At 41.6% G+C, this 12,244-nt stretch overlaps 1 protein-coding gene across 4 annotated transcripts in view; it reads left to right on the forward strand.

Moving 5' to 3' along the window:
* Positions 1-12,244, forward strand: part of THADA (THADA armadillo repeat containing) — a 314,824-nt gene that overhangs the window by 134,934 nt on the left and 167,646 nt on the right. For all 4 annotated transcript variants that reach the window (XM_060026719.1, XM_060026718.1, XM_060026720.1 and 1 more), the window contains one exon: positions 513-644. In XM_060026719.1, coding sequence (XP_059882702.1) covers positions 513-644 — 132 coding nt within the window. The remainder of the gene's footprint in view (positions 1-512; positions 645-12,244) is intronic.

Here is a 12,244-nt window from a genome sequence, read left to right on the forward strand (position 1 = left end):
ATTTTATTCTTTTAGCAGTTTTTGCACTTGGCATGAATTTATACCAATTGTCTGTAATGAGAAAATAAAATCGCATCAGTGAATTTTACTTCTGTTTATGATCCATTTCCTCACATTAGTAATTTGTGCAGACAGGCTTTTCTGGCCCTAGTAAGTGACTGTCCACGCTTTCTTAAGTACATTTGGATGTTAAAAGTTTCACATTTCATACTCTGGAATAAACACCTCTCTAATGTCTGAACAGCTGAAATCAAAACAGCAGACTCGAATTATCAAATCATATGCTTTGAGAAGAGAATCCTGTGCAAAAGCCCAATCCACGGCTTTGCCAGTTTCTTCCTCATTTACACACTAAGAAAATACGAAGTGAATGGAGGAAAAAACACAAAAAGGAAAATTATTGCTGATCATAGTCTCACTTTATATTTCATACATAATTATTTAATGAGAAAAACGTTTGAAGATAGTGCCTCGCCTATCTTTTATGTACAATAATTTTTTTCTTTTTTCAGTGATACAGGAGAACTAAACCATCATCCCAGCATGTTTCTCTTACTTTTGGTGTTGGGGAGGCTCTACCCTTCCCCGATGGATGGCGCCTGTTCTGCTCTCAGCATGGCACCTTTTATTCCCTTCATTATGAGGTAGTGTATGCCTCATGGAAATAATGGGAGTGGGCATGGGGGCTTTATGGAGCTATTTAATCCTGTTTCTATTTCAGAAATTATAGATTTTTTTTTTTTTTTTACTCTGGGAGGATTCTTGTGAAGGCAGGGGCCTGGGATTATTGCCATTGCCCCCAACTGGTCTCCAGTGTTTCAGATGGTGGGTTTAGGAGCTCATGTCTACTGTTTAAGCAGTGTTTTCTGGGAGTCCTGCCTGCTAATGGGTGTGTGGTGTTGATAGGAGATACCCCCTTTTGATAAACATAGCCTGGGTGTTTGCATTATCCCTGTGTTGAGCCTGGCCAGCATGGGGCAGGCTCAGTTCTGGCATATATCCCCTGTCCAGGGGTTCAAGAGGACACCTGGTCCTTCACTCTGGAGGAGTTTGCTGGTGGTTGCAAGGGGCAACATCTAGATGGCAATGCTGTGTAGCACGAGATCACTTCCCACTCATCTTCCCTTTCAAGCTTGGAGTACCTGAGAAAAAGCCATGCATAAAGATTACACATGGAATCAAATGATAACAGGCTTTTCTGCTTCTACAGCCTATTACCACTTCCTCTTGTTACATTTTTTTGAGGCATTCGCCAGCTTCTGATCACCTTTTTCATTTTGGATCAAAGGCCTCAATAAACAGGCCTCCAAAAAGTATTGAAATTTTCTTATGAAATATTTCAGAAAACCTGTGATATTAGTTAGCTTTTACCTTTCTGCTTACCTCTTGACAAAACAGTACCTTCATTTTTATGTATCTACCAAAAATTGAAATACAGCAGAAGGATAAAATATAACCAACTCAAGAGAGTGTACTTGTTATTTATGTGGTGTCCTGGGTTCCACTTCCTGGTTTCACAGAGCTGACTGATGCATTTTAATGTGAGAAACCATTAAACACAAGATTCTGGTGTGTGATTGCTGTAGCCATTTGTTTGCGCCAAGCCCTGGCTGTGGCTGTGTTATCTGTGATCACAGAGATGACTCACTCAGATTGGTTTTTGTTTCCTGATACACAGAGTTACCAGCCTCCCGTATCCAGCATTTGGTGATTCATTTTAGGAATTTGGGTCATAAATTTAACTTTCAGGAGCATTTAAAAATTGTACTTTCACATATAACTGGAAAGAACTAAAAAATAATTCAGAAAGTTGATGGTTGGGGGAGGCACATGTACAGAATCACAGTGTACATTAGAAACAAAGACACGCTTTAGAACTTTATCGTCCTGTGTTTAGAACATCCAATTTGTGGAAGCTTATTTCTTTTTCTTTTTTTTTTTTTTTTTTTTTGCGGTACGTGGACCTCTCACTGTTGTGGCCTCTCCCGTTGCAGAGCACAGGCTCCGGGCGCGCAGGCTCAGCGGCCATGGCTCACGGGCCCAGCCGCCCCGCGGCATGTGGGATCCTCCCGGACTGGGGCACGAACCCGCGTCCCCTGCATCGGCAGGCGGGCTCTCAACCACTGTGCCACCAGGGAAGCCCTGTGGAAGCTTATTTCTAATCAATCTGATAGGTGTTACATCCTAGAAACCAGAAGTTACTACGTTGAAAGTATCCTTCCTGTTATTTATTGGTTTACATATAATCAGAAAGCTCATATTACTAATTATACTCAGAGCACTTATTACATATACAAAGATCACGTGAACATAGGAGATTTAAATATTGCCTTAAGGCTAATGTACTTAGCGCATCTTCTTTTTCTTAACTCAGAAACACAAAGAAAGAAATGTACAGTTCTCCTGTCCTTCCAGTGAAAATGCCTTAATCAGTGGTTGCTTTCTACTTGAATAAAGATTCATAGAGCACCACCAGCAGCAAAAGTGCCATAGCGGATTCCTTAGAGTGTCCGTAGGCTCTGTTTTATTGAATGTCCAAGTATGTTATAGGCAGTGTTTCTCAAACTTTAAGATGTAAACATATCACTTGGGGATCTCATAAATTCTGATTCAGTAGGTCTGGGGTGGGGCCTGAGATTCTGCATTTCACACAGACTTCTAGGTAATGCTGAGGCTGCTGGTCTGCAGATCACACATTGAGTAGCAAGATTGAATTTGAGATATCAAACATTATCAGAACCACACACATAGAGATGATTTTAATAAACTATACTTGGAACTTGGTTAGGCTATTCGGGAGGTTTATCAGAAGTAGCTTTTGACCCAGGAATTCAGAGAACAAGCAAGAAAATATTCTGAGCAGAGAATTCAGTAGGAAGTAGACCAACCTTGTTGAGTCTCCACTGTTTGCCAGGCACTGAACTGGGCGTTTTGCTTAACAATGACTCTGAGAGGAGGTGTTACACCTCTCTTTACCTGTTGAGGAAACTGAGGTTCAGAAAGCGACTCAGTTATCGAGTTGGAATATGAACCCAAGACTGTAGGGCTTGTCAAGAGTGTTGGGTATCCTCTTTCTATTACACCAAAATATCCAACTCCCTTTTGTGTAGTTAAGAGTTTTGGCTACACTGAGTAGCCCCAAGGGCCCTGAAATTTATGCAACTAGGAGCGATTAGGAGCCTGTATCTAGGCAGTGGATCCAAGTGCAGGCTATTTTCACGATGTAGAAGTCATGCCCCACTTGCAGTGGGGTCTGCTCCTGACCTTGCTTTTCCAGTGGTGGCAGTGGCTTGATTGGGTGCAGGCTTTCTCTCAGGCTTACATCTGTGGGATCATTGCTTGGGGTAATTGGGGCCAGTCTGTGGCCTGGGATAGAAGAAGCCTGGCTTTTCTTTCCTGAAAAGAAAGTAGAAAGATCCTAGATTTACAGTTAGAAAACCCAGTTTTGGGTTTCATCAACCTACTGCCAGGACAACCATGTGCTACCCTAAAATGTTCACAGTCACACCAGAGAGATGAACTATATAAAAAGATTTTTTTAATAGCGAATTTGATAAAACTATACACATTAGATTTAAAATACTTCTGAGAAAATTATTCATAAAGAAAGTGAAAGATTGATCATAAAAACCTGCCAATCCAGGCAGTGTTTGTGGTTCTAATCATGGTAAAGATTAGGCTGTGTTGACTTGGGATAATGGCTGAAAAGACGGATATATGCACAAGTGGATGGGCAGTGTTTTATTTTTGTGGCATTGCTAGTATTAATTTACGTACTTGGAAGAGCTCTAATCAGGCTCTTGGATACTCTGAGTTCAGCTAAAGCAAAATTTTTCAGCTAGTGGGAGTAGCACAGAGGTTGCTCTGACTGTGCTAAAGTGAATCAGTTGTACAATGAGAAGATTAAAAGCCCTGATGAGGGCTTCCCTGGTGGCGCAGTGGTTGAGAGTCCGCTTGCCGATGCAAGGGACACAGGTTCGTGCCCCGGTTCGGGAAGATCCCACATGCCGCGGAGCGGCTGGGCCCGTGAGCCATGGCCGCTGAACCTGCGCGTCCGGAGCCTGTGCTCCGCAATGGGAGAGGCCACAACAGTGAGCGGCCTGCATACCGCAAAAAAATTTAAAAAAAAATAAAAGCCCTGATGACAGCTTTTTATTTCCCTTTGATTTACATATACTTACCTGCCATTTCCTTCCTCTCTGTGAGGTGTTAGGAAGTATTATTTGTACCTTTGTCCCTTATTCCACATTTGGGAATCCAAGCTTATATCTCTGTTGCCTTTCTTTGTTAACTTAAATCTTAGAAGCTTCTGATGTGGATCTTCCACAGTTATGTGTGTGCACAGCTATGATTTGTTGCATCATCTTGGAACAGAAATGATCATGTTAATCCCAGTGTTCTGTTTACAAGGTTTTTTCAAATCGAGTGTATTTTATGTGCCTAATGCTGTGCTGGATCCAGATACACAGCCCTCTTCCATGCAGAGATGATGCCTTCAATTTAAGGCCATTCACCCCCTTCAGTCCAGACACCACAGAGTAGAGTGACGCATGCTTTAAAAGGGACCCTGACTAGCTCCCTGATTACAGTTCACTAGTGCCCACGTGTCCGGGGCTTTCTAGAGACCAGAATATCTCTGGACACACACCTTGGAATTCCCTTTCACAAGCAAGCTTCAAGTTTGAATTGACGAGCTGTAGGAAACCAAAAATGCCTCAAACCTTGGCAATCCTGAACAGAACAAAGGCCCTGGACTCAAGAGACTTGGTTCTTTCTAAGCTCTGCCACTTATTCACTAGCTGTGATGCTTGAGCAAGGTTCTGTACCCTCCTTGGACCAGTGTGGTACCTGTGTGTGTGAGGCAAAAAGTGCCTTCTATTGCAGATAACTGAGGTCTCCGCATCGGATTAAATCCCTCTACTGCCTTTTGTTCACTCTGGGATGCTTTTAAAAGGATCTCCCCACCCTCCCCCCTTTTTGACTTATTTTCATTGCAAATGACTTTTGGTATGTTTTTCTCCAAATCATTTCAATCATTGTTCACTTTAGGTAAATTTTCAGTGAAATCTGCCTTTCTGTTTTGTGAAAAATTTTGAGGTACAAATAACCATACAATCTTAATTAAACACGTGGCAGTGGAAATCACCCATAGCGACCTATGTATGCAATGGAAACTGTTTTAGTTGTGATATTGAAACATGTAGTCAACAATCAAAACAAAAATTGGAAAATATGCATTTTATGTATTTTTTAAATATTTCATGGAACCTTTTGATTGTACCAGTCTTAAGAAGAAGGGAGGGGTAGGGAGTACAAAAACTAAGACTTAGGCCTTTTAAGCCTATGATATTGGAAAATAATATTGACTCTTGTTTTCTTTTCCTTGAAAGTTGCATAATGCAAGAATTATCACCTTACTCCTTACCCAGGTTATGAAGTTGAAAGATCTTCCTTGCCATCGTGTAGAGTTGGGGTTTTGCAGTAGACAGTAGTCGGCTTCCACCTTCATTTGTGATTGTAATACCAGGAACTTTCCTCCAAGGTTGCACATTTCTATCTGTTCTGTCTTCCCAGAATCCTTGTGATAAGTAGAAGGCAGGATTTGCTTTATAGAGAAAGAAATCAGGCAGAGGGCTGTTGAGACACTGCTGGGAAAGAAGGCATACCCACCTCCCTTTCTCTCCACCCCAGCTCTTAATCCTCTCTCCCTCTGAATAGCTATAGCATTAATTTAAATCTCTTATCTTACTAGTCATCATTACTGAATCATATTGTAATTTATATGCTCAATACTTATTCCCTCCAAATAAATCTTAATCTCTTTCCGTGGAGAAGCAGCTATGGATTTTTTCGGTTTTTCATTTTTGGTACCTTTCTCTGCGTAGCCCAGGTTTGGGCACAGAGGCTGAACTATTAACCTAAAAACGAAACTAACTGTGAAATGAGACACTGTGTCTTAGCAGATCTGTGTATCTATGAAGTACTTAAGGGACTCCTAGTCTTACAGTATTGGAGCCATATTTCATATCCCACTGGTTACTGATTATGTAGAAAGGAGGCTCAGCTGGGTTTTCTGTTTTACCTGCCCTTTGAGGAATCTTATGCTCTAATGTGAGCTCTGACATTTGCTTTTATTTTGACTTCACCTCTCTGAAGGTCACACCCTCGGTTTCCTTTTCTATCAAATTAAGGTATTGGACATTACCCAGGGTCCTCTCTGGCCTTATGAGCCTATGACCTGAGACCTTCCTGGACTCTGACCTCCTCTCCCCTGACTGCTATCCAGTCAAGGGATCTGGAGGTCCACCTTGCAGCTACCGTGCTGCAGGCTTTAGAGCCAAATGAGAGGAGCCTGAATTGATAAGAGGAGGAGGGAGGTCATAGAATTATAAACAAGCCAAAATACGTGGGGGAAAGCCTCCTGATTAATGTGGCACGAAAAAGTGGGCCCCTTAGTGCTTCAGGCTGTCAGTCTGTATAATGGGGATAATCCTGACTACAAAATAGCAGATAAAAGCCCCTTAGTTTGTTGGTTAAGAAAAATTCTAGAGAGAGGAAGGGGTTGATGGTATAAGGTGATAGAGGGCAGACGTTTTTTAACTCCTGCTTCAGCTTTGTCTTTGCCAGTAAACTGGAAGGAAGGCCCTGAAACCAGATGTAGGTGAGGTGATAGAAAAAGAACACTGTCTCTTGTGGATAAAGGCAAATCCTTGGACCCAGATAACTTACAGCCTCAGGTACAAGTTAGCCTAGAGCCAAGTCAGTAATTTGGGGGGTGTGTGGCATGGGAATGTTATCCTCGGAGCTTGCAGAAAGATTTCAAAAGAGAGAGGAAAAGGCATATTTTTATCAGTGACCAAACAATTGTGTTGATATTGTTTTAGACTGGATCATTCAATGTATTACTTGCAAGTGCTTCATACTTTATTTGCTGAGAGCTAGTAAGGATTCCCTAAGAATTAGTCATGCCTGAGTCACCTCATTGTTTTGATGGGATTAGGAGTCTGATAGATGAGGCCAATGCTGCTTTATTCAGCGTTTGAATTACTTACTTAAAATGAAGACAGACTAGATTGCGTGCTTATTAGGTTTGCATATAAGAGAAATATAACTGGTGATGGACTCCCATTCAAAATAGTCTTTAAGCATGGGAGTGACAGACACAAATTCAGGCTAGTAGCCATTACCTTTATGAAGCAGGGAAGGAGGGGATAAAATTAAGGAAGCATATATTAGGAGCTTGTTTTATTTGTGATGTGTTCTTAAGCTGGGTTTGGGGCAAATGGCTGTTATATTATTCTCTCTACTCTTTTTTATTTGATATGTCTAATATAGTCCATAATTGAAAAATATGATTTCAAAGTAGCCTTGGAAGACTGGATTGATGGGCTGAGACTATCAAGATAACATTTAATAGAGATATATATCATGTTCTGATTTTGTAAAAAGAAGTCAAAATTACATACATATAGAATGAGAGCTGTCGGCTTCATAGCAGATTTTATGAAAAAATCTTGGGGAATGGGATTTCCTGGTGAGCCCTGAGGAAGCAGTATGACACAGTTGCTGCTTCTAGGTAGTGAAGGCTATAATCCCCCTGAACTCTGCTGGTCAGACTAAACCCATATCATTCTGCTATTATGTTATTATGCTGTGGGCTTCCCATTTTAGGAGGGTCACTGATAAACTAATATTTATCCAGAGAAGGTGACCAAGATGAGGAGGAAGCTAAACATCTGGAAATAGTTAGACTGGAAGAGACTAGTTAGAGGCAACATGGTAATGGTCTTTACATATTTGAGAGGCAGCCGTATGACAGAAGGCACATCATTTCTCTCTTGTGCTCCCAATGGGGAAGTAAGAGATAGATTTCAGATTTTAATATAAGGAAGAATTTTGTGAGAGTTAACATTCTGCATCAAGAGAACAAACAGATTTCCATAATACTGAGCTGCTGGCCATTGAATGTCATCAAGGAAAACTGATCATATGTTGTGTATATTTTTTAGATTTCTGCAGTGCATCTGAGGTGGGGCCGGATGACCATCAAGGCATCTTTTTGAGGTGTCTTATTTTAGAATAGCTGAACAACCTGGCTGTAGATTCTAAATGTGCAGTGAAATGATAAACCTGCCTCTAAACCTGTAACACATATTTGTACATTTTTACTCAGGTACCCCTTAGGGGTACCTGAGGTTCAACGTGTGGAATGAAATCATGTTTTCTGCATCGTGTGGCTTTTTTGCGAAGAGTTCTGGCATAAAAAGATACTCTGTCATTCATGGGTTCCTCCACCTACCAGTGGGGGTGCCATACTTCTCGTGGCCCACAGGTCACAGTGGTCTGCCCCTGCATGGTCCCCTTCAGCAGTTAATCCACTTAAATTTAGCTTCTAAGTAACTTCTATAACTTTGTTCTCTGTAGTTCTGAAAACATTTTTTTGGCCTATGGGATGTTATGTCTGAAAAGCATTCCTTATTAATTTAATTATCGTTTTTTGGTGGTTGCTATATTTTTCTCCATTTCAGATGTTGGCTGAAGCCACATTTGTTTTCTGACAAGTACAAGGAACATCTGAGTCTTTGAGAAAAGTCAGAGATGCTTTTCTGAAGAATGGTTAAAATAGATAACTCTTTGTTGTCCAAACTTCAAACAGAGATGCCTGTAGAAAGAATAAAGGAGTTGCCAGTCCTAGCCCATTACAAGTAAAAATACTTGAGAATAGGGCTTTCCTGGTGCTGTTACTACAGCACTTCCTCCTGCCTGGCCATCCTAGAGGTTCAGAACTCCACCTGTCCTGTGGTTACTGGTAAATTCCATGAGCCTTAGAGAATGGGATTAAAGGTTAGGAGTCTCCCTATACCATTCTGATCTGCTAACAATGGTTGGGTGAAAAAAAGGGACCTGCCATTTCATTAACGTGTAGAAACCCTGACCTCTGGTTTTAGTGATATGACTTTGATACCAGGCCAGGCCTTGAGCAAGATTGTCAAGGTGCAGATGTTCAGTTCCACTCAGGGCTTTTTTGAGTGCTCAGTTCTCCCCTTTGCCTATAAGCCAAACCTGTGCCTACTCCTTCCTTTCATACAGACATGTAAATGACCCTAGTCATTACCTTCCTTGGGGCTGTTTGTTGTGTTACACAGATACAAATTTTGAAATAAAGTGAGGAATCTAGGTGATGGAATTTTAGGCCTTACATAAGAGAGGACCTAAAAGCAGAGATCGGAAGGTGTTTCCCAATGCTGGTGAAATCACAGTTTGGGCAGCTATCTACTTGGTCTCCTTTTTACCATGGCCCTGCCTAGCTAGTGCTTTATTTGGAGGGCTTTTTTGCTTATGGCCTTCTGAATTTCCAGATTCTACCCAGGGGTACCTGAGGTTCAGTGTGTGGAATGAAATCATGTTTTCTGCATCGTGTGGCTTTTTTGCGAAGAGTTCTGGCATAAAAAGATACCTCTGACATCTGTCACTGATTTTTATCTCTCAGTTCCTAGAGGGGGGCCTGGCCAACTTAATCTCTGGTGCCAGATCTCTTTAAGACCATTTTCTAAATACGTTTTTGAGCAAAAGGAATGAGGAGTTCACCTCTTAATGGAATGCATTGACAAAGCAAGCTAGAAAAACAAAACTTGTAAGGACCAGCTTTTCTGCAGTGTTATCTGTTACTTCAGTAGGCCAGTTCAGGTCATGTTAGAACAAGTGATCTGTAGACAGCCTCGTTCTTAGGTGAAATTTCTGACAACGATGATAATCCATGGCCTATTGCTGCCATTCACTCTCAAACTTAAAATCCAATCAGTTAATAGATTAACTAAGTAGTTGTTAAACATCCATTGTATACCTAGCTAGCATGAGGTCTTGGATAAGATGCAAAGTAAAGGAAAAAGGTTTTTCATCCTTGAAGAACTTATGATCTAGCTAGTGAGATAAAACCCATGCTTGTGAACCTGACATACTGTATATGGACCACTTAATTATATGGCAGATACACTAAGGACCAAGGTCCTGTAAACAAGGGGAGGAGCACTGGTGGGTTGGAGAAATTCAGGAGGTTTTCCTAGTAGCAAGGCAGGAAAAGAACATGGGAATTCAGTTTACCATCCTGAAGACTTGAAGAAATCTCCCATGTTGGTTAGCAACTCTTAAGAGAGGAAAGTCATACTGTTCATTCTGCAGACAGTGGGCTCTAACAAGCAGAAGATTGTGACAGAGTTTTATGATTGATAACTTGAAAGTTATCCTAAAGAACTTTGTTTCCACTTGAATCAAGGATGAACCAGGAAATTCACAAAATAAATGGTTTGCTACTTAACAGAAGAAACGGTCCATGGTGAATCTTTGGTAAACTTTAATTAAGAACAGTATTTACTCCAAGTGTTGCATTTCCAAGTCTTATGGAAATAATGAAGAGTAATGGGAAAATTATTATAAATGTAATAATATTTAAATTTTAAAATATTTTAATAATATTTTTCCTTAAGGAGCCTTTATTTCCTTAAACTTAATTATTTTCTCAAAAATGTAGCCAAGATGCTCAGCAGGCATTTTTAATGCTGAATTGAAGATTTGAGAGTACCAAGCCCCAAATGCCAGCTAATATGAAGTCATCTTCTCCTACCTGGTAGGGGACATTTTAGAATCAAAACTGTATGTTTTTCTCTTTAGGCAGAAAAATCTGAATTAGGGAAGAGAGTATGAAGGTAAAGAAGAATTACAGTAGGCTTAAAATGAGACAAGAAAAATTCACGACATACCATGTTTTGATTATCTTTCTCTGATCGACGCAGTGTTTTTCCTCCCTCTCCTCTGGGCCTTGACCCTTACCAGTCTATTTATCATCTTGTTAAAACAACCTGCATTAGTCACATCAGCTGCACCAGATCATTCACCCTCATACCCTTTGACTTTTTCCCTTTGGGCCTTATTTTCCTCACTCACCTTGAACATTGAGACTCTTGACTGCCTGTCTTGCTTCCCCTCCACACAGCGACAGCTACTCTCTTCTTCACCATTTATTCTTGTCTTTCACTTTATTTTGTGAGCGCTCTTCGTCACTAGGTCATCCATCCATTAAATGTATTTGCTGAGGGCCTACTTTGTGTCATTGCCATAACCCAAGGCCCTACTCTCATCACCTCTTAATTGCAAGAGAAAATAGAAGCCATCAGGCATGGACTGTCTCCGTGGAGACACCCACTCTACCTACTACCATAGCTCTCTCCTTTGTTTTATAGCCAGACTCTTGGAAAAGGTTGTCTGTGTTTACAGTCTCCATTTCCTCCCCTCTTATTCCTTCCTTAAACCACTGCAGCCTGGATGCTTCTTCCACCACTTCACTGAAGCTTCACTGACAAACGTGAAATAGTAGTGACCTCTTCATTACAAAAGCCACTGGATGCTTTTCAGTCTTTATCTTTCTGAATCTTCCTCTGGTATTTGACACTCTTGCACACTGGCTTCTCCAGGATGCTCTTCCTCTGTGGCCTTGTTTGGCCATTGCTTCCTCCTCCTCTTTCAGGGCCCCTTCTTCATGCTGCCTCCTAAATGTTGGTGCGCCTCTTTGTCCTGCCCCCCACTCTTTTCTTTTTTCACCTTATATGTACAGTCCTCACCTGGCTGGCAACTCACATACATTGATGAGTCAGCCCTAGATCTAGAACTTGTACAGAATCATAGATTCAACTTTCTGTTGGACAACTCCTTCTGCATGTCCCATACACATCTAAAAGTCGGCAGTTTCCCCCAGGTAGTGCCTCTGCACACTGAGGTCTGAACAGCCATCTCTTAGGGCCTAGCACAACGTCTGCACATTCCCCCTGGCCAACTGGAGTCAGAGGACTTCTTTGAAAGGAAACAGGACTCAGGGTATTACAGAGGATCCTTTCAGTATTATTGACTGTGTTCATAGGTACTCAATAACAAAAGAACATTGGGGTTTTTGTTTCCGGGGTTTTTGAAATAAATTTATTTATTTTTGGCTGTGTTGGGTCTTCATTGCTGTGCACGGGCTTTCTCTAGTTGTGGCGAGTGGGGGCTACTCTTCGTTGCAGTGCGCGGGCTTCTCATTGCAGTGGCTTCTCTTGTTGCGGAGCATGGGCTCTGGAGCGCTAGGCACGCGGGCTTCAGTAGTTGTGGCTCGCGGGCTCTAGAGCACAGGCTCAGTAGTTGTGGTGCATGGGCTTCGTTGCTCCGCGGCATGTGGGATCTTCTCGGACCAGGGCTCGAACCTGTGTCCCCTGCA

This window comes from Delphinus delphis, chromosome 12 (genome assembly GCF_949987515.2).
Source record: "Delphinus delphis chromosome 12, mDelDel1.2, whole genome shotgun sequence".
NCBI classification, from domain to species: Eukaryota; Metazoa; Chordata; class Mammalia; order Artiodactyla; family Delphinidae; genus Delphinus; species Delphinus delphis.